The sequence below is a fragment of the Aotus nancymaae genome, unplaced genomic scaffold (assembly GCF_030222135.1).
Source record: "Aotus nancymaae isolate 86718 unplaced genomic scaffold, 86718_ANA_hifiasm-v0.15.2.pri h1tg000053l, whole genome shotgun sequence".
NCBI classification, from domain to species: domain Eukaryota; kingdom Metazoa; phylum Chordata; class Mammalia; order Primates; family Aotidae; genus Aotus; species Aotus nancymaae.
The window spans coordinates 16,930,437-16,951,577 of NW_026988467.1; the positions used below are offsets into that span (position 1 = coordinate 16,930,437).

The 21,141-nt window shown below is 48.8% G+C and overlaps 1 protein-coding gene across 5 annotated transcripts; it reads right to left on the reverse strand.

The window, feature by feature from the left end:
* Positions 1-6,507: 6,507 nt before the first annotated feature.
* Positions 6,508-18,410, reverse strand: PLA2G2D (phospholipase A2 group IID). 5 transcript variants are annotated; one of them, XM_064363735.1, is made up of 4 exons: positions 18,324-18,410; positions 14,518-14,662; positions 13,698-13,804; positions 6,508-7,590 (listed from the first exon to the last, which is right to left on the reverse strand). In XM_064363735.1, exons 1-4 carry the CDS (start codon positions 18,361-18,363, stop codon positions 7,391-7,393), a joined length of 492 nt encoding a protein of 163 aa, XP_064219805.1. In that variant the 5' UTR covers positions 18,364-18,410; the 3' UTR covers positions 6,508-7,390. The 5 variants fall into 5 exon arrangements, with proteins under 5 accessions (XP_064219805.1, XP_064219806.1, XP_012296163.2 ...); XM_064363736.1 differs by lacking the exon at positions 6,508-7,590 and adding an exon at positions 10,159-12,425; XM_012440740.3 differs by lacking the exon at positions 6,508-7,590 and adding an exon at positions 12,350-12,784.
* Between the last annotated feature and the right edge of the window lie 2,731 nt (positions 18,411-21,141).

Sequence of the window (21,141 nt, forward strand, 5' to 3'; positions counted from 1 at the left end):
ACCACTGCTCTCTAGCCTGGGAAACAGATCGAGATCTTGACACATATAAAATAAAATAATAAAAATGTATTTAAAACATTTTTCATCTTTTGATAGAACATTTTCTTTAAATGCATTAGGCACCTCTTTGCCTTTTTGAACTGAATACAACTCCTATAACTTGGTTACCCTTTTCTAAATAATTTGGGGACATTGTGTGTGTGCCTTGGCAGTGACCGATTCCTAGCCCAGCAAAGAGCTGGAGGGATAGTGAGAGAAGTCTTACAGAAAGACAAGCTGCGACTCAAAGTAACCTATGCATCAATTCCGAAATGGTTGATTCCGAGAATCAGTGAACAACTTATTCATCAAATCGGGGCAAGCCTGATTCAGAGAACCTGACAATTCTTTAGTTACCATGTCTCTTTGAGTCATCAGTTCTAAACTGTTGATCCAGCAAATTCAGAATGTTGCAAAACTGGTTTCCTATAAATCAAAGTGAACCAGGTGCTGGACGCTGAGATTACTCAGGTCTCAAATAAATTTGTGGGTTGCAAGCAAGTTATTGTTACACATTTTGTACAGACCTAGACGCCATGGTTACGTCTGTTATTATCTTCTCTAAGAAACTCTATCTAGAGACAGCTATACTGTCTTATTGAACATCTAGTGAAAGCTCTAAAAAGTCAGTTTACACACTTCCCTTGTACACAGACCTTTTCACATTGTACGCTTTTCAGAGTGTTTTCGAATCCATAACGCAATTTGCACCTCACAACATCTCATTTTACAGAGTGGAAAATCAAGAGGTAAAGAGAAAAGTGTCTCACTGAAGGCTGCCCTCAAGTTAATAGTGAAGCCAGGACGTGAACCAGGTTCTCAGATTCTGGCATTTGGGGCGGTCCTGCCAGCCTGAGCTGGTCCCCCATGGCTGTGGTACAGAGCTCCTAGTGGGATGAAGACTGTGGCTCCTCTGTGCATCCCAGGGCTTTCCTGGTGCTGGACACCACTGAGCAGATCTTCATGTGGATAGTGTCCAAAGGGACTTTCATGATACCCTGGCAGTGACCTATTCCTGTGACCCTTGAATTGTGACATTAACCCTATGAGGGAGGTCCTGCGAACACCCCATCCTAGGCATGAAGAGGCCCGGGGCACAGAGTGGTTAAGGAGCTTGACCCAGAGCCATTGCTGGGAAGCTGTACACAAAGCATTGAACCCCAGATCCTTCGTCCAAGGCAATGTGTGTTGAACCACCGTGGCTCCCCTGCTCAAAAAGCTGCCTAGGCAAGGCTTCTGTTCAAAGCTCAGCCAGCCTGGCTGCAGTCTCAGGTGGGGAGAGTTACCATTTGGTGACACCATGGGCTGCCCCGGTCCCCCAAGCCACAGTGACAGCCACAGGTGAGGTAGCTGAGGAGAGGCCACTTGCCCGTGGCTTATCAGGTCAGCACAGAGCTCTAACAAGCTGCCCTGGGTGAGGACAAGCCCTGTGGGAAAGAAGGAAATGTCAGTGAATGCTGCTCCTCCTGCCAATGGTACCACTCACAACCACCATGACAATGGTGACAACTGCTGCCCTGAGCTCCCCAGCCAGGCCCCGTGCCCAGTGCTCTCGTCCTGTCATTCCTCCCTCGCAATACCTTGGGAAGACAGTGCCAGAATCCCCATTTTATAGGTAAAGAAACTGAGGCTCAGAGAGTTTCAGTGACTTGTACCTAAGATCTCACAGCTGGGAGTCGGGAGACTCCAGAGCTGGCAACCCTGGTGTGTGGGACCCTGAGCCCATCCTCTTGACTACTACGCTAGAGTATTTCTCCTGCCACGTTCCCATTGTACATTTTCCCTGGAGAGTCAAGATGGACAGACTGTTGTGCCTCATGTTTTATTTTTGTATTTTTCCATTTAACCTGAGCTTTTCACTTTGATCACTTTGGTGTTGATGGGGAATTGCAGGCCAGTGTCAGGCAGAAAGACTTCCGCTACTTTTTTTTTTTTTTTTAGTGATGGGGTCTCACTCGGTTGCCCAGGCTGGAGTGCAGTGGCACAATCACGGCTCACTGCAGCCTCAACCTCCCTGATTCAAGTAATCCTCCTGCTTCAGCCTCCGAGTAGCAGGGACTACAGGTGTGGACCACCACGACTGGCCTCTATTCTCTTATTGTACTGCACTGAGACACTGTGAATGAAACTAACAAAAGACATATTAGCAGAAGAAAAGGCACTCAATTTCTATTGATATTTATACACATGAGAGTTCACATAAAATAACTAAAACTCAAAGAAGTGGTTAGTCTCAGGGCTTATATACCCTTTTAACAAAGGAAAGTGGGTTTGGGCTTCAAGGGACAATAAATTGTGGGGAAATGACTAGGAAAGATATGGGAAACTAACGGGAGATAAAGGCTATCACTGTAGTGAGGTCAGTTTATGCAAATCACTCTTTTCTCCTTGGTGCAAGCAGAGGGGGGCACCTTTCTCAGAGGGAAATTGTACTTATTTTTATGACCACCCTCTTGTTTGTGACAAGTGATACTTGTTTTCCCTATGCCAGAGGGACAGAAATTTCCTTCTTAAATAAATCCTTAAATAAATAAATTTAGGCTGGGCCCCCAGTGGCACACGCCTGTAATCCCAGCACTTTGGGAAGCCGAGGCAGGTGGATCACCTAAGGTCAGAAGTTCGAGATTAGCCTGGCCAACATGATGAAACCTTGCCTCTACTAAAAACACAAAAATTATCTCGGCCTGGTGATGGGTGCCTGTAATCCCAGCTACTCGGGAGGCTGAGGCAGGAGAATCACTTGAACCCAGGAGGTGGAAATTGCAGTGAGCCAAGGTGGCACCATTGCACTCCAGGCTGGGCTACAGAGCCAGACTCTGTCTCAAGATAAAATAAAAATAAATTAATAAATAAATTTAGATTGAGTTAAAAAAAAAAAAAAAGCAAATATTCCACCAGACTTCAGGAAGGTGACCTGTGACAAGCTGAGGTCTGACAGTATTCCTCCCCCATCTTCTACTTGACAGATGAAGCCTTGGGTGCAGGTGACCTGGAATGTGGTCTCCAGTTTGGCAGCCCAGGGAGGGAGCCATGCCTGCACAGGATGAACAAACCTTGGTGTGAACAGCTTCTCCGTCTCTGGGTTGGCCACGGAGACAGGTCTCTGTCTGCTCCAGGTGCTGTGAATAGGGGAAGTGGAGGTAGTGGGGGTGATAGAGGAGAGGGGGCCTACACGCTTTTCAGCATGTAACCCCTGGCCAGGTGCATCAGAATCTTGGGAAGCACTTGTTAAAAAATGTCAACCAAAAGAGTCAAACTCTGCAAAGTATTTGAAGGTTGTATTCTGAGCCCAACATGAATGACTTATGGCCCATGACACAGACCCCCAGGAGATCCTGAGAACATGTGCCCAAGGTGGTTGGGGTACAGCTTGGTTTTATACGTTTTAGGGAGACATGAGACATCAGTCGATACATGTAAGAGTATATTGGTTCATTCTGGAAAGGTGGGACAACTGGAAGTGGAGGTGTCAGAAGTCTTAGAACAAGAGCAACTCCCTCTTGAACAAGGGCTGAGTAAAATGAGGCTGAGACGTACTGGGCTGCATTCCTAGACAGTTAAGGCATTCTAAGTCACAGGATGAGATAGGAGATCGGCACAAGATACAAGTCATAAAGACCTTGCTGATAAAACAGGTTGCAGTAAAGAAGCCGGTCAAAACCCACCAAAACCAAGATGGCTACAAAAGTGACCTCTGGTTGTCCTCAGTGCTACACTCTTGCCAGCGCTGTGACAGTGTGCAAATGCCATGGCGATGTCCAGAAGTTACCCTATATGGTCTAAAAAGAGGAGGCATGAATAATCCACCCCTCGTTTAGCATATCATCAAGAAATAACCATAAAAATGGGCGACCAGCAGCCCTGGGACCTGCTCTGTCTATGGAGTAGCCATTCTTTTATTTCTTTACTTCCTTAATAAACTTGCTTTCACTTTAGTCTATGGACTCACCCTGAATTCTTTCTTGCGTAAGATCCAAGAACCCTCTCTTGGGGTCTGGATCCGGACCTCTTTCCTGTAACCAAGGCTTCCAAATCATAGGCAGATTCAAAGATTTTCTGATTAGCAATTGGTTGAGTTATTGTCAATAAAAAGGAAAGTCTGGGTTATGTTAAGGGGTTGTAGAGACCAAGGTTTTATCATGCAGATGAAGCCTCCAGATAGCAGGCATCAGAGTTAATAGATTGTAAATGTTTCTTATCAAACTTAAGAGTCTGTTCTATGAGTAATTCCAAAAGAGAGGAGGAGGGTTAAATGAGGCATGTCTGGCTTCTCCTCCCCATCATGGCCTGAAACTAGTTTTTCAGGCTAACTTTGGAATCCCCTTGGCTGAGAGGAGGGGGTTCATTCAGTTGGTTGGGGGACCTTGGAATTTTATATTCAGTTTACAAAATGCAGGCTCCTGGGTCCTACCCTAGACCTACAGAATCATACTGTTCAGGCGTGGGGGCCTGAGAACCTGCATTTTAAACTTGCTCCCCTGGGTGATTTTTTTCCACCACGAAGTTTCAGACCTGCTGCTTTTGAAGCCATCCTCAATAATTCTGGACAGAAATATGGTTATAATGAAGCATTAATCAGGCTGCACGTTGGCCCACTTCCATGTTATTAAAAGTCACGTAGCAGTAGATGCTGACCCATTTGTGTCCCATTTTACTATGGATAGGATTCCTGATACTACAATTGATTTCTGCCTCCACTGTTCCTATAGATAGGATCTCTGGCATCAGAATCACAAGACCGATTTGTTTAAGGATTGCTTAGGGTGTTTTTCAAACCCCCATTTCCAGCCACTAGTTTGAAGCCTCTCACAGAGGAACGGGATCAGCATGAGAATGCATATTCTCCCTCTCCCTGTCCCATGACGTCGCCCTGCACTCTTCCACCATTCAACGATCTCCACACATCGTCCTACTCCAAAACCCTTAAAAACCCTAGCCCCAAACTCCTCAGGGAGATGGATCTGAGGTTCTCTCTACTCTCCTTGTTTGGTGACTCTATGTTTGAACCTCCTTCTCTCCTGCAACCTGGTGTCTCAGCAGATTGACTTGCTGTGTGCACCGGGCAACAGACCTAGTACAGTTCCAGTGTAGGCCAACCTCCATGTTGCTGCAACATGACAGTTTACCAATGCCATGGCAACATCAGGAAGTTACCCTATAGGGTCTAAAAAGGGGAGGCATGAATAATTCACCCCTTGTTTAGCATATCATCAAGAAATAACCGTAAAAATGGGCAACCAGCAGCCCTCGGGGCTACTCTGCCTATGGAGTAGCTATTCTTTATTCCTTCACTTTCTTAATAAGCTTGCTTTTACTTTAATCTATGGACTTACCCTGAATTCCTTCTTGCGTGAGATCCAAGAATCGTTTTTCCGGGTCTGGATCTGGACCTCTTTGTAACAAAATCACAAAATCACTACCTGGGATGGTGAGGGTCGCACCAGGATCCAGAGTTTAACATGGCTTTCGCTCACTTTCGCCCAGTCTCCACTGCTTCTTTTTGGGGGTAGGGGTTGGGGGAGGCACCAAGCCTTGTTCTGTCACCCAGGCTGGAGTGCAGTGGCACAATCTTGGCTCACTGTGACCTCTGCCTCCCTGGTTTAAGCAATTCTCCTGCCTCAGCCTCCCAAGTAGCTGGAATTACAGGCACGCCCCACCACACCCGGCTCATTTTTGTATTTTTAATAGAGATGAGGTTTCAGCATGTTGGTCAGGCTGGTCTTGAACTCCTGTACTCAAGTGATCCACACACCTTGGCCTCCCAAAGTGGCCTCCACGACTTCTCCATGAGTGAGTTTCCTCAGGTGAGAAGTTTAACTCATCAGAACCTGTGTCCTCATCTGTACTGTGGGGCCATTCATACTCACCTTAGTTTAAAAAAAAAACATACCCACCTTGCTGGTCATGCAGAATGAAGTGTGAGTATAAATGAGAAAATGTATATAAGGTTCTTAGCAAAGGGGATCCCAGAAATTGGCATTTTCTCATTCCCTCTCAGGAAGCCAGAAGCTGCTGTGGCTGAATTTTCCTCTCTTCCATCTGCTCTGCAGTTCCTGGACTGGGTTTGGGGCAGGGAGGGACGCTGACCGCAGAGCCAGGGCTGGCTGCTGCTTCATGTCAGGGCTGAATCCTTGAGGAGGGAACAGGGACAGCCTCGGCTTCCTCTCATCCCAGCCTAGCCCTGGCCCCTGGAAGGGGCTCCGGCAGAGGCAGCCCACCAGCAGAATACACTGTGACCCCCCTTCAGTGGCCTCCTGAATGTAGGGGGCGTGTTTCTGGCAGACGGTGAAGGGCTAATTTCTGATTGTCCTGAGAGAAAGGCTAGGAGGTGGTAGGATGTCCTCACCTTTCCAAACTGCACCCCCCACCCCTTCTACCCTGTCCCAGCCTTCTCACTGGTGGGAAGTTCTCAGTAGGAAACAGATGAGCGTTTCGTCAAAAATTCCCTTTCAAGGGTAGGCGTTATTGGTTAATTTTATTAATCACAAATTGAGACTCAGAGAAGTACAACTGTCAGAGGTGTGTGAACCAGAGCAACGCCATCTTGAATAGAAGTTGGGGAAAATAAGGCTGAAGCCTACCGGGCTGCATTCCCAGATGCTTAATGCACTCTGAATCACAGGATGAGACAGAAGGTCAGCACAAGATACGAGTCACAAGGGCCTTGCTGATAAAACAGGATGCAGTAAAGAGGCCGACTAAAACCCATCACAACTAAAACGGCCACGAGAGCGACATCTGGTTGTCCTCAGTGCTGCACTTCCATTAGCGCCATGACAGGGTACGAATGTGATGGCCATATCAGAAAGTTACGCTATAGGGTCTAAAAAGGGGAGACATGAATAATCCACCCATTGTTTAGCATATCATTAAGAAATAACCATAGAAATGGGCAACCAGCAGCCCTCAGGGGGCTGATCCGCCTATGGAGTAACCATTCTTTTGTTTCTTTACATTTTTAATAAACTTGCTTCCACTTTACTCTATGGACTCACCCTGACTTCCTTCTTGCGTGAGACCCAAGAACCCTCTTTTGGGGTCTGGATCTGGACCCCTTTCTTGTAACAAAACCACAAGCCCAAGCTCACATAGCTGGGAAGCAGCCCAGTTGGAAGAAAAAGGAGAAGCTTTCCTATCAGTCCCTACTCATTCATTCATTCATCCATCCATCCATTCATTCATTCATTCATTCAACAGAAATGTCCTATGCCCCCAGCCTTGTTCTGGATGCTGGGAATGTTGTGATCCTTCCTCTGTCCAAGGTATTCGTATTCTAGTTGATTGCTGGGGTGAGAGAAGTGAGTTGCTGAACGCTGATTAAGAAAACCATCAGAAAGTGTAAAGCAGAGAATTAAAACAGGGCAGGAAGATTGGGAGTAACTATGGGTGGGAGGTGGTTGCTTTCGGTCGGGAGGGCAGGGATATTTTTTTGGAGGGAGAAGCAGTTCAGCTGAGCTCTGGGTGAAGAAGGAGCCTGTCTTGTCAAGAGCCAGGGGACGCTTCCCCCAGCAGAGGCCCCAGGGTGGACAGGGTTCGACCAGGAAGTAAACCCTGAAAGAGACGAGAGAGGAATGAATCCTCAGCCTGACTTCACTGACCTTGCCTCGAGCTTTTGCAAACTGCTTTAAAATCTCTTCCTTATTTTAAATTAAAACAATAAAATAGAGGACTCTGAGCTCTAGAGAACAACCCAGGTCACCCAGTGGGAGAGATGGGCTATCCAGGCTGGTACCCTGAGGTCAGGATGGCCCTTTGGCTGACCTCAGTCAGGAACCGCAAGTGTGAATGTTCCCAGTCCTTCTCAAGGGGACACTGAGAGAGGGTGAGGGGGTGGCAGGAGCCCAGCCCCTCCTGTACATCACAGCAAGGCGAGGATGTGGGGAAGGAGCAGGGGCATTTGGAAGCAGGATTCAGCTGGAAAGACAGGCAGGGCCTTGGAAAAGTCCCTGTCCCTTTGCCCCTAGGCTGGGCCCCCTGGAGGTGGACTCCTGCATCCCAGATGGCCTGAGGCTTGTACCTGCCAATGGGTAGGTTTCTGCCTTTGACACACCTCAGCTGCACCTGGTAGTCCCTGGGCGTAGCTAGTCCCCCCTAGGAGCACCCAGGGCTGAGTCAGGGACTGTCTCAGTCAAGAGTGTGGGAGGTAGGGTGGGACACAGTCCTGGGGTCAGAGAGACCTGGGTTCAAATCCCAACCCTGCCACTTATCAGCCAATGACTCACGCTTGGAGTTTCAGTTGCTACAGCTGTAAAATGCAGTAACAGTACCAGCGCCTCAAGGTGATTGAGAGGAGGGGTGAATGAGCACCACAGGTGTTCAATGTCCACTCCATGTCCCACGCTGGGCAGAGCCTAACCCCAGTGGGAACAGGGAGCACAGCGGCTGCCCTTGCCATCCAGAGGCACTGGGAGGGGCGAGTGGAAAACCAAAGTTCCCCTGGGAATCTCTCCTTCCTTGCTGGCTCTTGTCCGATTTCAATCACTGGACACTAGTCCCGGATAAGAACTTGCAGGGTGGGAGCTTCCAAGTCCTGGCTGCCTGAGGCCTCGTCTGCGCGTCTAGTCTCCTAACTCCTAAAGTCCCATGTCTTTACTGATCTGAGATTTATTCATTCATTCATCATTCATTTATTTCTTCAACACATCCCTATCAATCACCTACGACATATCAAGCCTGCTCTGGTGATAAGGTGGTCACAGATGGGAGCATCCCAGGCACAGCCCTGCTCCTGGCCACCCAAAAGTGAGAGCGGGTTGCAGTCCTTGGTTCTGGGCTTGCTCACGTGACACAAATTCCATCAGCTACCCACCCCTCAGGGACATTGATCCTGTTCCCTCTTGTGGGTAAATAAATCCTAAGGAATTTAAACCAACTAGGCTCAACCCATTGTCCTGGGCAACCTCTGGGTTAGGGTGGCCTGTCCTATGGGGAAGTCTGCTGGCTGGTGCTTGGGGGCTTATTAAAAAGACACAGGAAGAGAGGAAGACACAGCGTCTCCTTGGCTGGATGCTGTCAGGTTCTGGCCTGCGGGCTGGCATCATGGTTGCCAGCTTGGAGCTGTGAGGGGAGTCATCCAGAGGGCAAAGCCAACACACAGAGGGTGGCTTGCCAGGAGCAGGAAGGAAACCGGGCCCTGGTGACATCAAGCACCGAAGAGCCAGACTTGGAACCACCTCCTCTCTGAACGTTTCATCATGTGAGATCATAAATGCCCGCATTGTTTCAGCCCACTGAGTCACAGTTTTCAGCTGGAAGCTTCTTAACTAATACAAACAGGATACGGCAAGGGAGCAGAGCCAGAAGAGGCTGGGGCAGAGCTGTGGCTCTGCCTTTCTTGGGTTGTGGGACCTCAGGAGGGTCCTCAGTTATAAAATGGGGATTGTGATGCCTAAGTCGGCCATGTTGATGTTAAGAGAGATGTTGCCGCAAAGCCGCAGGGAGCTATTGGGATGAATTTGGTGAACAGTGTCTCTTGAGTAAATGGATATTATGTATGGAGGGGAAGGAGGAGGACACTTTCTCCTCCTGGTTTCCCTTGGGGGTGACTTTTGGATCTGGTCACTACATAACAACAGTAACCATGCAGTTAACATTTAAAGTTATCACCCCGTGCCATGTGCCTGCCGTGCTAGGAACTTCATCTACACTAATCTTACTTAATACAAACATCAGCACCTTTCTGTTTTCTTCTTTGTAAAAAATTTTCAGTCCGGTGCAATGGCTCATGACTGTAATCCCAACACACTGGGAGGCCAAGGCAGGAGGATCACTTGAGCCCAGGAGTTTGAGTCCAGCCTAGGCCACATAGTGAGACTGCATCTCTACAAAAAAAAAGGAAATTCGCTGGGCATTCTGGTGCCTGACCACTCAGGAGGCTGGGGCAGGAGGATCACTCGAGCCATGGAGGTGGAGGCTGCAGTGAGCCATGATCATGCTGCTGCATTCCAGCCTGGGCAACAGAGCAAGACCTATCTCAAAAAATAAATTCTTGTTTTTTGTAGAGATGAGATCTATGTTGCCTAGACTGGTCTCTTCTTATTTTAATTTATACTTTAAACATAGAGACTATTTCCTCCTAGTCAGTGATATAAATGGATATTTTTTAAAACTAGACTTGATTTTTATTTTATTTTGTTTTTTTGAGGCAGAGTCTTGCTCTGTCGCCCAGGCTCGAGTGCAGTGTCACGATCTGAGCCGCAACCTCCGCCTCCCGGGTTCAAGTGATTCTCCTACCTCAGTCTCCTGAGTAGCTGGGATTACAGACACCCACCACGATACCTGGCTAATTTTTGTATTTTTAGTAGAGACAGGGTTTTGCTATGTTGGCCAAGCTAGTCTTAAACTCCTGACTTTGGGTGATCCGCCTGCCTTGGCCTCCCTAGGTGTTGACATTACAAGCATGAGCCGGCCTAGACTTTATTTTTATATGGCAGTTTTAGGTTCACAGCAAAATTGAGAAGGTACAGAGGTTTCCCTATGCTGTGCCCCCACACGGGCACAGCTGCCCCCCCATGAGTATCCCATCCAGAGTGGTGCATAGGACTGGAATTTGAACCCAGCGCCCACAGTGCTTCATTCCTGTGACACTACCTCACATGAGCCACTGCATCTCAGAACTGCTCAGGCAGCCGAGCCACAGTTGGTGCCACAGGCCCAGAGCATGGGCGACTGCAGGTGCCTGGAAACAGCTAACTACACACAAATGGCAGCTTGGGAGTCCTCATAGGAAAAAGGTGTCTTTCCTTAGAAGCAGAGCCTGAGACAAGGATTCTTGTGCAAATGCTTTACTGAGAAAGTACTTTCTGGAGAAACCTGAGCGGGAACCAGGAAAACTGGATAGGCTATGGGGTGAGACCAAGCAGAGATGTGGTTCCAGGAGAGGCCTGGCCTCAGCCTGATCCCAGCAGGAACTCAAGGGTGTTGTTCCATCCAGACGATCCTGCACAGAGGTGGGCGGGGGGAGGGGGTGGCAATTGTACCCTCCATGGTGTCAGTCTCTCCTGGCCATGGGTGACAGGTGGCCTCTTGATGGGAGGGGTGGGGCGGGGGCCTGGCAGCTCTCAGTAGACCAGGGCAATGCTCAGGAGAAGGAGGCACATTGGAGCACTTGGCTGCCAACACCTGGCCTCACTCTGGGAGACGGGTCTTGGGCCTGGAGGGGATCTGGGTGAGTCATCCACACCATCTGCTGTAACATCTGTGTATCCACTGTGGGCTCACCCCAACCACAGGCATGAATCGAGCACCTTGTTTGTGGGAAAACAGGGGAAACAGATGGCACAGACACGATCTCCATCCTCCAGAGGCTCCAGTTTAGTTGGGGGAGATCAGAGAAGTTCCATTTGCCATCCTAGGCCAAGCTTGGTAATGGCAGAGCCATGGAAGCCAAGCTGTGGGAGCTTGGAGGAGGGAGTGAACCCTTGCAGCCAGGGAGGAGGAGTCAGCCCAGGGAGACTTCTGGAAAGTAGCCCTTTGACCCCAAGGAGGTGGGGATCAGTCGTGATGAAAGTAATAGCCATTCAGTAGCCCCTGGTAATTCACCCTGAGCCAGTGCCTGTAGGTCAGACAAAGTACTCAAGGCTCTGGTGCCTGGAGCCACAGAGCTTGTCTAGTGCTTCACCCAAGAGGGATTTCCAGAGCTCCTTCTTGGTTCTGAGTGTTGCTTTCGGCACCAGGGATGCAACTGAGTTTAAGACAGGTATGGTCTCCACCTGCAGGGACTTCAGAGCCTGCCTGGGGAGAGGGTCACACGGCCAACTGTGCAGGGTCCCCAACACCTATGAGAGGATTTATCTTAGGACAGTGGAAAGCCTTGAGGTTTTAAGAGAGACAGCCACATGGACAGAAAGATCAATATTGCCCTTTAGAGTGGCTGTTCCAGTTGCAGATCTGAGATTATATGGAAGGGGTGAGAAAGGACTGGTGGGGGGCCAGCAGGTGGGGGACAGCCGCAGACCCCTCCCCCCACCCTGATGCTTTGGTCCAAACACCATCCCTGAGGGCTCCCTGGCTTGGGGTCTCCCAGGATTCCCATCCACCCTCAGAGGATACAGCTGCTGCCTCAACTGGGAGGATCTGGAAAGCTTCAGAAGGTCAGCAGGCACTGGTAGGGAGTTCCGGGGGAGGCTGGGACTACCTCCCCCAGGAGTGTTTGAAAAGCCAGGCTGGTTCAGGTTAGATACTGGGGTGGGGACGCTGGAGCTCCATGCTGAGGAACAGGGTAGAGGGTGTGGGCTTCTCCTAGCACCCAGGGGTCTGCCCCTGGCAGTGGGGCCGCCAGTAGAAACGCAGTTTCTTCTGGTAGGTGTCCAGGTTGTGCTTCAGGCAGAAGGCCACGTCCTTGTCACAGGCACACAGCTGCTGCTCACACCAGCTTCCCTTGTCAGCTGTGGGCGGAGGATGGGGATCTCTGTGTCTCCTTTCCCGAGACAGAGCCAGGGATGGGTCTAGCAGCCTCTGAAGGCAGTGCAGTTCCTGCTCAATCGAACCCCGGATGGGAACCTGGGGGTACCCGTCCCAGCGACCTGGAGTCTAGCTGCATGACCTTGGCCACATACCGTAACCTCCCTGTGTGCCACTGCATCTTCACTTATTTATTCACCCGTTCGTTAAACAATTATTGAGCACCTACCGTGTCATGGCAGGAGAGGACTGAACGATAGAGGCATGGGAGAGAGGCAGGTATTAGAGCACCACAGGGAGGAATAAACAACTGTGCAAAGTGGAAGTAAGGAACCATGCAGGGCTAGGAGAGAAGAAAACAGAGGGGAAGAGCCGTTCGAGGCGGGATCTGAAGGGGCTGCTCTTCCTGGAGAAAGCTGGGGTTGGGGAGTGGGGGATGGCAACAGTCTATGCAATGCAAAGACTCTGGGCAGGAGGGATCACGGTTTCATTATCTATAAAGTGGGGATAATGGTAAGAGCTGCCTAGGGGGCTGGTATGAGAGTTAAAGTAAAGAAGACAAGGCACTTAGCCTATGGTAAGTGCTCAATAAATGTTGGATATTATTGTTACTGTTACTATGAGGTCCTCAATTAACAGCAGCTGCCTTGATGAGCCCTCTCGATGAGCCTTGGAGACCTGCTACATTTCTACACTTGTGATGCTGGAAAGGATGCAGGGGCCAGGTGCCCATTGCCAACCCTGGGAAAGGAGTTAGCCCAGGCTCTGTCCATTGGAGGCAAACACTTCCCCACTCTAGTTTTGGTTTCCTGGTCTGTACAATGGAGATAATCAGGGTTTTGCTGATCCTCGACAGGCTGCCGTGAGCATCAGTGATGATGAGAATCACAGCCAATCGGTAGCCCTGTGTAATTTATTGTGGCAGGCGTCCTGTGAGGCCCATTCTGTGTTTCATTTTAGTTCTTACAATAACTGAATGGGGTAGATTACAGATGAGGGTACTGAGGTTTGGAGAGGTTAAGCAATGTGGTCACCAAGCTGGTCAGTCGTGGGCCTGAATTCCGGATGTTAAAGGGGTCAATCCTCCCATGGGCCTTCTCCGTACCCCCATACCCATTCTTGCCTTTTCACAGTCCAACTGCAGCCAGTGGGCCCATGCAAAAAAAAGAGAGGTCTGGTAGCTGTGCTGTGAAGGCAGTGGGGCCAGAACGCCCTTCCTGGGTCTCCAGCTCCAACCCTGAGGTCTGGGTACTCACAGCAGTAGATTTCCCCCTGGGAAAAGTTGTATCTGTAATGGTCCGTGTGGAAGCGGCACCTGTGGGTCTTCAGGTGGGCGTAACAGCAGTCATGGGTCCGGCAGCACCTGGAGCAGACAGGGTGCATAGCTGCACGGGTCCCCAGCCTACTGGGGTCTCTGGCTGCTCTCGCCCCAGAGAAGAACCCATGTCCCCACCTGGGAAGAGTCAAGGCCTGCAGGGCTCCAGTCTTCCTTAGGATCATGGTAACTAACATTTTCTGAGCGATTCCTATGTGCCAGACACCTGCTTTATTTACGTATTCTGTCTTAACCCTTTAGACCACCATGGGATGGAGGTGCTCATATTATCCCCTTTTCAGAGATGAAGAAACTGAGACTCGGGGAGGTCAAGCCACTTCCCAAGGTCACACAGCCTATACGTGGCAGATCGGGGCAGTGCCTCCAGGCCTGGCTGCCTCTCACCGCTCCTCTAGCTGACTCTCAGGGTTGTTATGAAGATCAAATGAAAAAACGACAAAAGGAGGGTGGGGGCTTTAAAAAAACAATGTCCATTGCAGTGGGGAGTGAATGTGGTCATCATAACTAGAGTAGGGGATGGGAGTGCAAGGGAGTGTCTGGCCTTCAGGGACCCTGGGGAACTTTCTGTAAGGGAAGCTCCAGGAGGGCTGGGATGGTGTCGGCACTCAGTGGTTTCTAGCACATAGTAGGTGCTTGACAAAATGGATTCAACTCAACTAAATGAATAGGTTGGTGGAGAGGAAAGAAGAGTCCTGGAGTCGGGGGCAGAATAGGATTGCCAACCCTGGGAAAGGAGTTACCAGTCGGAGGCATCTTTGGGCTGGCCTCTGCCACCTAGTCCGCAGTGACAGCCGTAGGGCCAGTAGGAGAGGAAGGGTGTTTTCCCAGTCACTTGCTTGACCATCTTGTTCAGGTTCAGGATCCCGCCCTGGATTGGAATCACACCTGCCAAGCAGCCCAGCAACCAGGAGAGGAGAGAAGATCAATTTCAGGGCGGCGCCAGTGGGCACAGGATGGCACCTCTGCTCTGCCTAGACCAAATGGGTGACCTCAAATGATGATGGAGATAAAACGACATCTATTACTGCTATTTAAAAAAAAAAAATGACAGTCTAGGCACAGTGGCTCACACCTGTACTCCCAGCACTTTGGGAGATAAAGTCTCACTCTGTTGCCCAGGCTGGAGTGCAGTGGCATGATCTCTTCTTTGGAAGACCAAGGTGGGCAGATTGCTTGAACCCAGGAGTTCGAGACTAGCTTGGGAAACATGGTGACACCCTGTCTCTACAAACAATACAAAATTTAACTGGGTGTGGAGGTGCACTCCGATCCTCCCAGCTACTTGGGAGGCTGAGGTGGGAGGATCACCTTCGCCCTGGGAGATGGAGGCTGCAGTGAGCAGAGATCGTGTCACTGCACTCCAGTCCAGCCTGGGCAACAGAGTGAGACTTTGTCTCAAGGAAAAAGGGACAATTCTTGAGTGCTTACTATATGTCTTCTTATGTATTGATTTCTTGACTCCATTTGGCTAGATAATTACTGTTATATTAAATAAATAAATTTTTTATTTTGGAGTAATTCTAGATGTAAAGAAAAGTTGCAAAGATAGAAAGTTCCTGTATACCCCTCAGCCAGTTTCCTCCAGTGTTATCCTCTGACTTGTGACTCATTTGTTAAAACCAGCATTGGTTCAATGAATATTATTTTTAATCCCCATCTTACAGATGAGCAGTTTGAGGCTCAGTAACTTGTTCAGAGTCTTGGTGACTGGTAAATCGAGCCAGAATTCATCATTTAAGATGGTCTGGTTTCATTCTCTGTCTCTGGGCATTGATTTCCCACTCCACAATGGGAAGAATAATCCCAACTCACCCTTCTTACCCCCAGCCCCTAGAAAAATCTGAGTCTCTAATAAAGACAGTGTGTGGGTCTCCTGGAAGACAGAGTGATTTAGAAATTGATGCTTTTCATGGATAATTTTATTTCATTCATAATAACTGCTGGTTAGAATTCATGGTAAGGGGAATTGATTTTACTGGAAGAGAGAAATGCATTATGTTGAGTTAGGAGAAATAAAATATATTAAGTCCATGAATTCAGGTGGGAGATTCGGAGAAACAGATAAGACAAAAGGGAACAGAAATGCACATGTGTGCAACCCCAGGAGATGATTCAAGAATGCAGGCAGCACACATCCAGATGGAGCCCAGAGTCTCAGAGAGACGGGGCTGGGCAGCCCCGCTTCAAGTGAGCCTAGTTATGGAACCCGCACCCAACCTCAGGCAAATGAAGTCAATAGTACAACCTCCCTTCCCACCCCAACGGGCTCCAGTGTGGGGTACCCTAACCTCTGTCTTCTTAGGGCCCCACATTGGGGCCCGTTGGGGTGGGAAGGGAGGTTGGGAGGAACTCATGCAGTGGACAAAGAGTGAGACCAGACCACAGGTGGGTGGCCTTGGGTTGCACCTAAAAGTGACTGGGCCTTCATGTCACCAGTGTGTTCCCTCGATGCGTGGGAGTCCATGTTGCCATGCCTGTTTGACATGGTGACCCTAGCTGTTAAGACATGTAAACGAGAAGCCTTCCTAACCTTTGGCTGCACTGGTGAAGGATCCTGGGGCCTCTGGAATCATACACAATCCATCAGAGATTCCTGGATTCCATAAGGAACCCAACTGCAAATGGAGAGTCCACCTTGCAGACCAGCCAGAGCCCCGTGTTCAGAATCTTGCCTTACTTAGGGTACCTCTGTCCTCTCTTTTTGCTCTAAATCTTGCCCTTTCAATCTGGGCTCAGAAATACAGAAACTGAACTCACACCTGAATGATGCAGCTCTCCTTTGCCACATGAGAAATACACTCAGCTTTGATTCAGAATGCTTTTGGGTGGTCTTATTGGTCATATATATATTTTTTCGAGATGGAGGCTCACCCTGTCATTCAGGCTGGAGTGCAATGGCATGATCTCGGCTCACTGCAACCTCCACCTCCCAGGTTCAAGTGATTCTCCTGCCTCAGCCTCCCGAGTATCTGGGATTACAGATGCGTGCCACCACACCTGACTATTTTTTGTATCTTTAGTAGAGACAGGGTTTCACCATGTTGGCCAGGCTGGTCTCAAACTACTGACCTCTTGATCCACCCGCCTTGGCCTCCCAAAGTGCTGAGATTACAGGCCTGAGCCACCATGCTCAGCTTATTTGTCATAATTTTAAGATGAGGAGGACCCAGCCTGAGAAGTGGAGCTGGAGCTGTGGCTGGGGAGGTGATGGTGAACTGACTCAGCTTGTCAGCAGTTCTTGCCTGGGTAGCTTTTCCCACCCTTGGCTGCCACTGATGGGGATGAAGCTCCTTCTCCCAAGGGATGGGCACAGTGGGTGGGAGGAGGTGCCACTGCCATCTTTCATGCATGTGCCATGTGTAAAGCTATTATTTACGCTTACTTAGCACTTAGTATCTATTTTCTCATTAGAGTCCTTCCTTCTAACAGCCCTATGAAGGGGTTGTGCCCATTTTACAGATGAGGATATTCAAAGGTTGGGCAATTTGGCTAAAGTCATACTGCCAAGAGATGGCGGGGCCTGCATTTGACTGAAGGTTCATCTGTGTATTTGATCTCTGCAGTCTCTTCCCTCTTTACATGTGAGAGATACATTTTTGCAGCTTGATTGCAAATTTCCTAACGGTTTTTGCTGTAATCCTGGAGACATGTTCCTCTAGAGAATTTCAGAGTCCCAAGATACCATAAAACTACATTTAAACATGCAAGTCCTTTCTCAATCACAATTTTGAGATGGATTGAGGAAAAAAAGGCCAATCTCCTAGCAAGTGCATTTTACATTTGGTCTGCTTAAGATCAAACGGAAACTGTTCCACCCCTCATCAAAGGTCAAAGGAACCCTCTTCCCAGGTCATAGGAAGATCATGAACATGAAACAACTCTAAAAATATGGAGTGCTATGCATTCATAATGGTTGTTCTTTTTTTCTGTTTTTTTTTTTTGTTTTTTTTTTTTTGAGATGGAGTCTTGCTCTGTTGCCAGGCTGGACTGCAGTTGGCTCACTGCAACCTCTGCCTCCTGGGTTCAAGCGATTCTCCTGCCTCAGCCTCCTGAGTAGCTGGGACTAGGTGTGAGCCACCGTGCCTGGCTAATTTTTGTATTTTTAGTAGAGGTGGGCTTTCACCATGTTGGCCAGGATGGTCTCCATCTCTTGACCTCATGATCCACCCGCCTCGGCCTCCCAAAATGCTGGGATTGCAGGTGTGAGCCACCACGCCCAGCTGACAATGTTGTTCTTATTCAGTGGGAGAGGCAGGGGTGAAGTGATCTGTGTTCAAAGCATCATCATCACAGACCAGCAGGCCCCGGTTCTGGACTTCTAGTTTCTTACTGTCACAGCTTGGCCACCCAGAGCTCTCTGGCTGAAGCTACCATGCTAGGAGACTGGTGGCCACTGAAGGCTCTTTGCAGAGAGGCAGAAGGATTGAGGAGTGGGGGCCAGGGTCCTAGGGATCAGAGCAACAGCCCCCCAATCTAGCAAAGACAGCACAGGGGTGCACTGGCCTCCCTCCTTCCCTTCCCAGTCTGGGTCCAGTCCCCGACTCACCAGCCATCACCACCAGCCCACACAGCAGGGCAAGTTCCATGATCGCAGCTCAGGGCAGTGGAGGCAGCTGCTGGAAGTCCCTTTCCATGCGGGCGGCCCCCCCTTATATCAGATGCACCACACCCGGCCTTGCCCAGCCCTCCCTGCCACCCCCGCTCTCATGGAGGCAACACATGCTTCTTTCGCTTCCACTTTTCTGGCACTGGGGAGGTTTTTTTTGTTTTTTTTTTTAACATATGGGTTTTGTTTCCCACTTATTTATTTATATTCATATATATGTATATTTTGAGATAGGTTCTCACTCTGTCACTTAGGCTGGAGTGCAGTGGCATAGTCATAGCTCACAGCAGCCTTGACCTCCTGGATTCAGGCAATCCTCCTTCCTCAGCTTTACAAGTAGCTGAGACCACAGGCATGTGCCACTACGCCTGGCTAATTTTTCTTTTTCTTTAAACAACACTATGTTGTCCAGGCTGCTTCCAAACTCCTGGCCTCAGACAATCCTTCCAAGTCAACCTCCCAAAGTGCTGGGATTGCAGGTGTGAACACCAGGCCTTGGCTTCCCCGCCACGCCCTTTTTGATAAAAGAAACATACACTCGGTGTAGGAGATTTGGAAAACCTAAACAGTAAACTTAAAATCACCTGTAAATCTGTTAAGCACCACTGGCATTTCGATGTACGTCCTTCTGGGCCCTGTCGCTGCCTGCCTCTCTTTCTGTCTCTCCCTCTCTCCATAGTTTTCCTTAACCAAAGTAGGAAAATGTTATCTATGCAGCGCTTCATAGCCTAGTTTTTCATCTGCTGACATAACTTGCAAATATTTCTATGTCATTAAATATTCTTCTGTAGTAACACTGTGAAAGGCAGGTTCCTGTTTCGTTATACTGCTATATACATTATTATGCTGCTACACCATTTATCTAATGAAGCTCCACTGATGGATATATGGGGTTGCTTCTGATTTTTTTTATTAATCTAGACTGTACAGTGAAAGAAGGCCAGATTTCAGTTCATGTCCAGAATTGTTTCCACAGTATCTACTCCTAACGTGGACTTGCTAAGTCAAAGCACACACACAATTTGAAGGCAATTGATGTGTGTTGACAACTTCCCCTGCAGAGGTCTGCCCCAGTTTACATGTGAGAATCCTAATGAGGCTAATGGTGTGGAGCCAGCCCAACCTGGGTGGAGGAGCTGACGGGAGGACACGCATGGCCACAGCACGGAGATGGTAGCCACCAGGCTCCCCCAAGAACCTTGTCCCCCCACAGCAGAAACTGCTTCTTTGATACCTGTTAGAAGGCTAAGGACAGAATGCCCAGGCTGACCTCTGCTGTCAGCAAACCAGTTCATCCAGAAGAATATGCCAGCAATAGTCACTGCTAGGAGCTTCTCTCTCTCCCTTCTCTTTTCTCTTCTCTCCCTTTTAAATCTGATTATTGCCTTTGTTCCTTGGTTCAGTCAACCAGCTGACCACCTCACATGTGTGCCAACAATCTACGTGCAAAATAACTCAACGGCAAGCAAAAGAGATGCCTCTGGCACATTTTTTGATGCACTCCTGTCTACATAGGCTCAATATTCATTCCCTTGTGCACTTACCAGTGTGATGTCTTACCCTGTAGACAATCCTAGACTGGGACTCTTGGTGGGCCACGTGGCTACCTCTCAGAACCCACGCCACCCTCCATCTGGTATGGAGGGATGGGAGTAAAAGTAGCCACAAGCCCTTTGTTGATTCCAGAAGGCTTTTCCCTAATGGGAGAGAAGGGCTTTGATGCTGCAAAGCATCCTCATAAGCCCCATCTTCAGTGTTATCTCAGACACCTCCAGAAACCCCAGGGCACATCCGGCAGGTAAAGTGTGGGATCAGACAGATCTGGTTCAAATCCTGGTTTCTTCTCTTACCAACAGTGAGACCCTGGAATAATTACTTCACCTCCAGGAGCCTTAGTTTCTTCATCTGCAAAATAGGGTCAGCAGACCCTCCCTTTCCTGATGGCTGTGAGATTTAGAGACAATGTCATAAAGCACATAGCACCAAGCCTCACCGATTCAGGGAATGCCATTACAGTAGCCACAACATGCCTGGAGGTTAAGAGGACTGGGGAGATAGGATTCAAACCCAGATTGCCTGGGTTAACAGCCTGGCCTCCCTGACATTCTGGCTGCTTACCTTGGAGCAAGCTGATTATTAGCTCCGTGGCTTCCTCTTGCTCCTGTGTAAAACAGGGGTGATGACAGTACCTACTTCATAGGGGTATTGTGAGGATGAAAAGATGATATGTGAACAGGGCTTAGTCTACAGCTAGAGACCAATAAGTGTCAGTTGCAGTGACTCTCATCCTCCTCCTCCTCCTCATCATCACTGCTTATAATAAGTAAACTAAATAACCTTTTCTTTTGCATGCTCTGATGTGCTGTTAATCCTATCCATTGTTTTTTTTTTTTTTTTTTTTTTTTTTTTCATCTCAGTGCATTTGGTCCTCTCTATAAATTGGATCTGGGTCTTTTAAGTATCCTCCATGCTTCTACTTAACATGTTCAATCTTTATCTTTTTATTTATTTATTTATTTTGAGAGGGAGTCCCATTCTGTCACCAGGCTGGAGTGCAGTGGTGTGATCTCAGCTCACTGCAACCTCCACCTCCCAGGTTCAAGCAATTCTCCTGCCTCAGACTCCCGAGTAGCTAGGACTATAGGCGTGTGCCACAATGCCTGGCTAATTTTTGTATTTTTAGTCGAGATGGGGTTTTACTATCTTGGCCAGGCTGGTCTTGAACCCCTGACCTCAAGTAAAACCCACCTCAGCCTCC

Excerpts from the sequence above, each read along its gene's own strand:
- PLA2G2D (XM_064363735.1), bottom strand. The coding sequence starts at position 18,363 with ATGGAACTTGCCCTGCTGTGTGGGCTGGTGGTGATGGCTG. Across the intron at positions 14,663-18,323 it reads TGGGCTGGTGGTGATGGCTG|GTGTGATTCCAATCCAGGGC; the intron begins GTGAGTCGGGGA and ends GCTGCTTGGCAG. Across the intron at positions 13,805-14,517 it reads CCCAAAGATGCCTCCGACTG|GTGCTGCCGGACCCATGACT; the intron begins GTAACTCCTTTC and ends TGTCTGCTCCAG.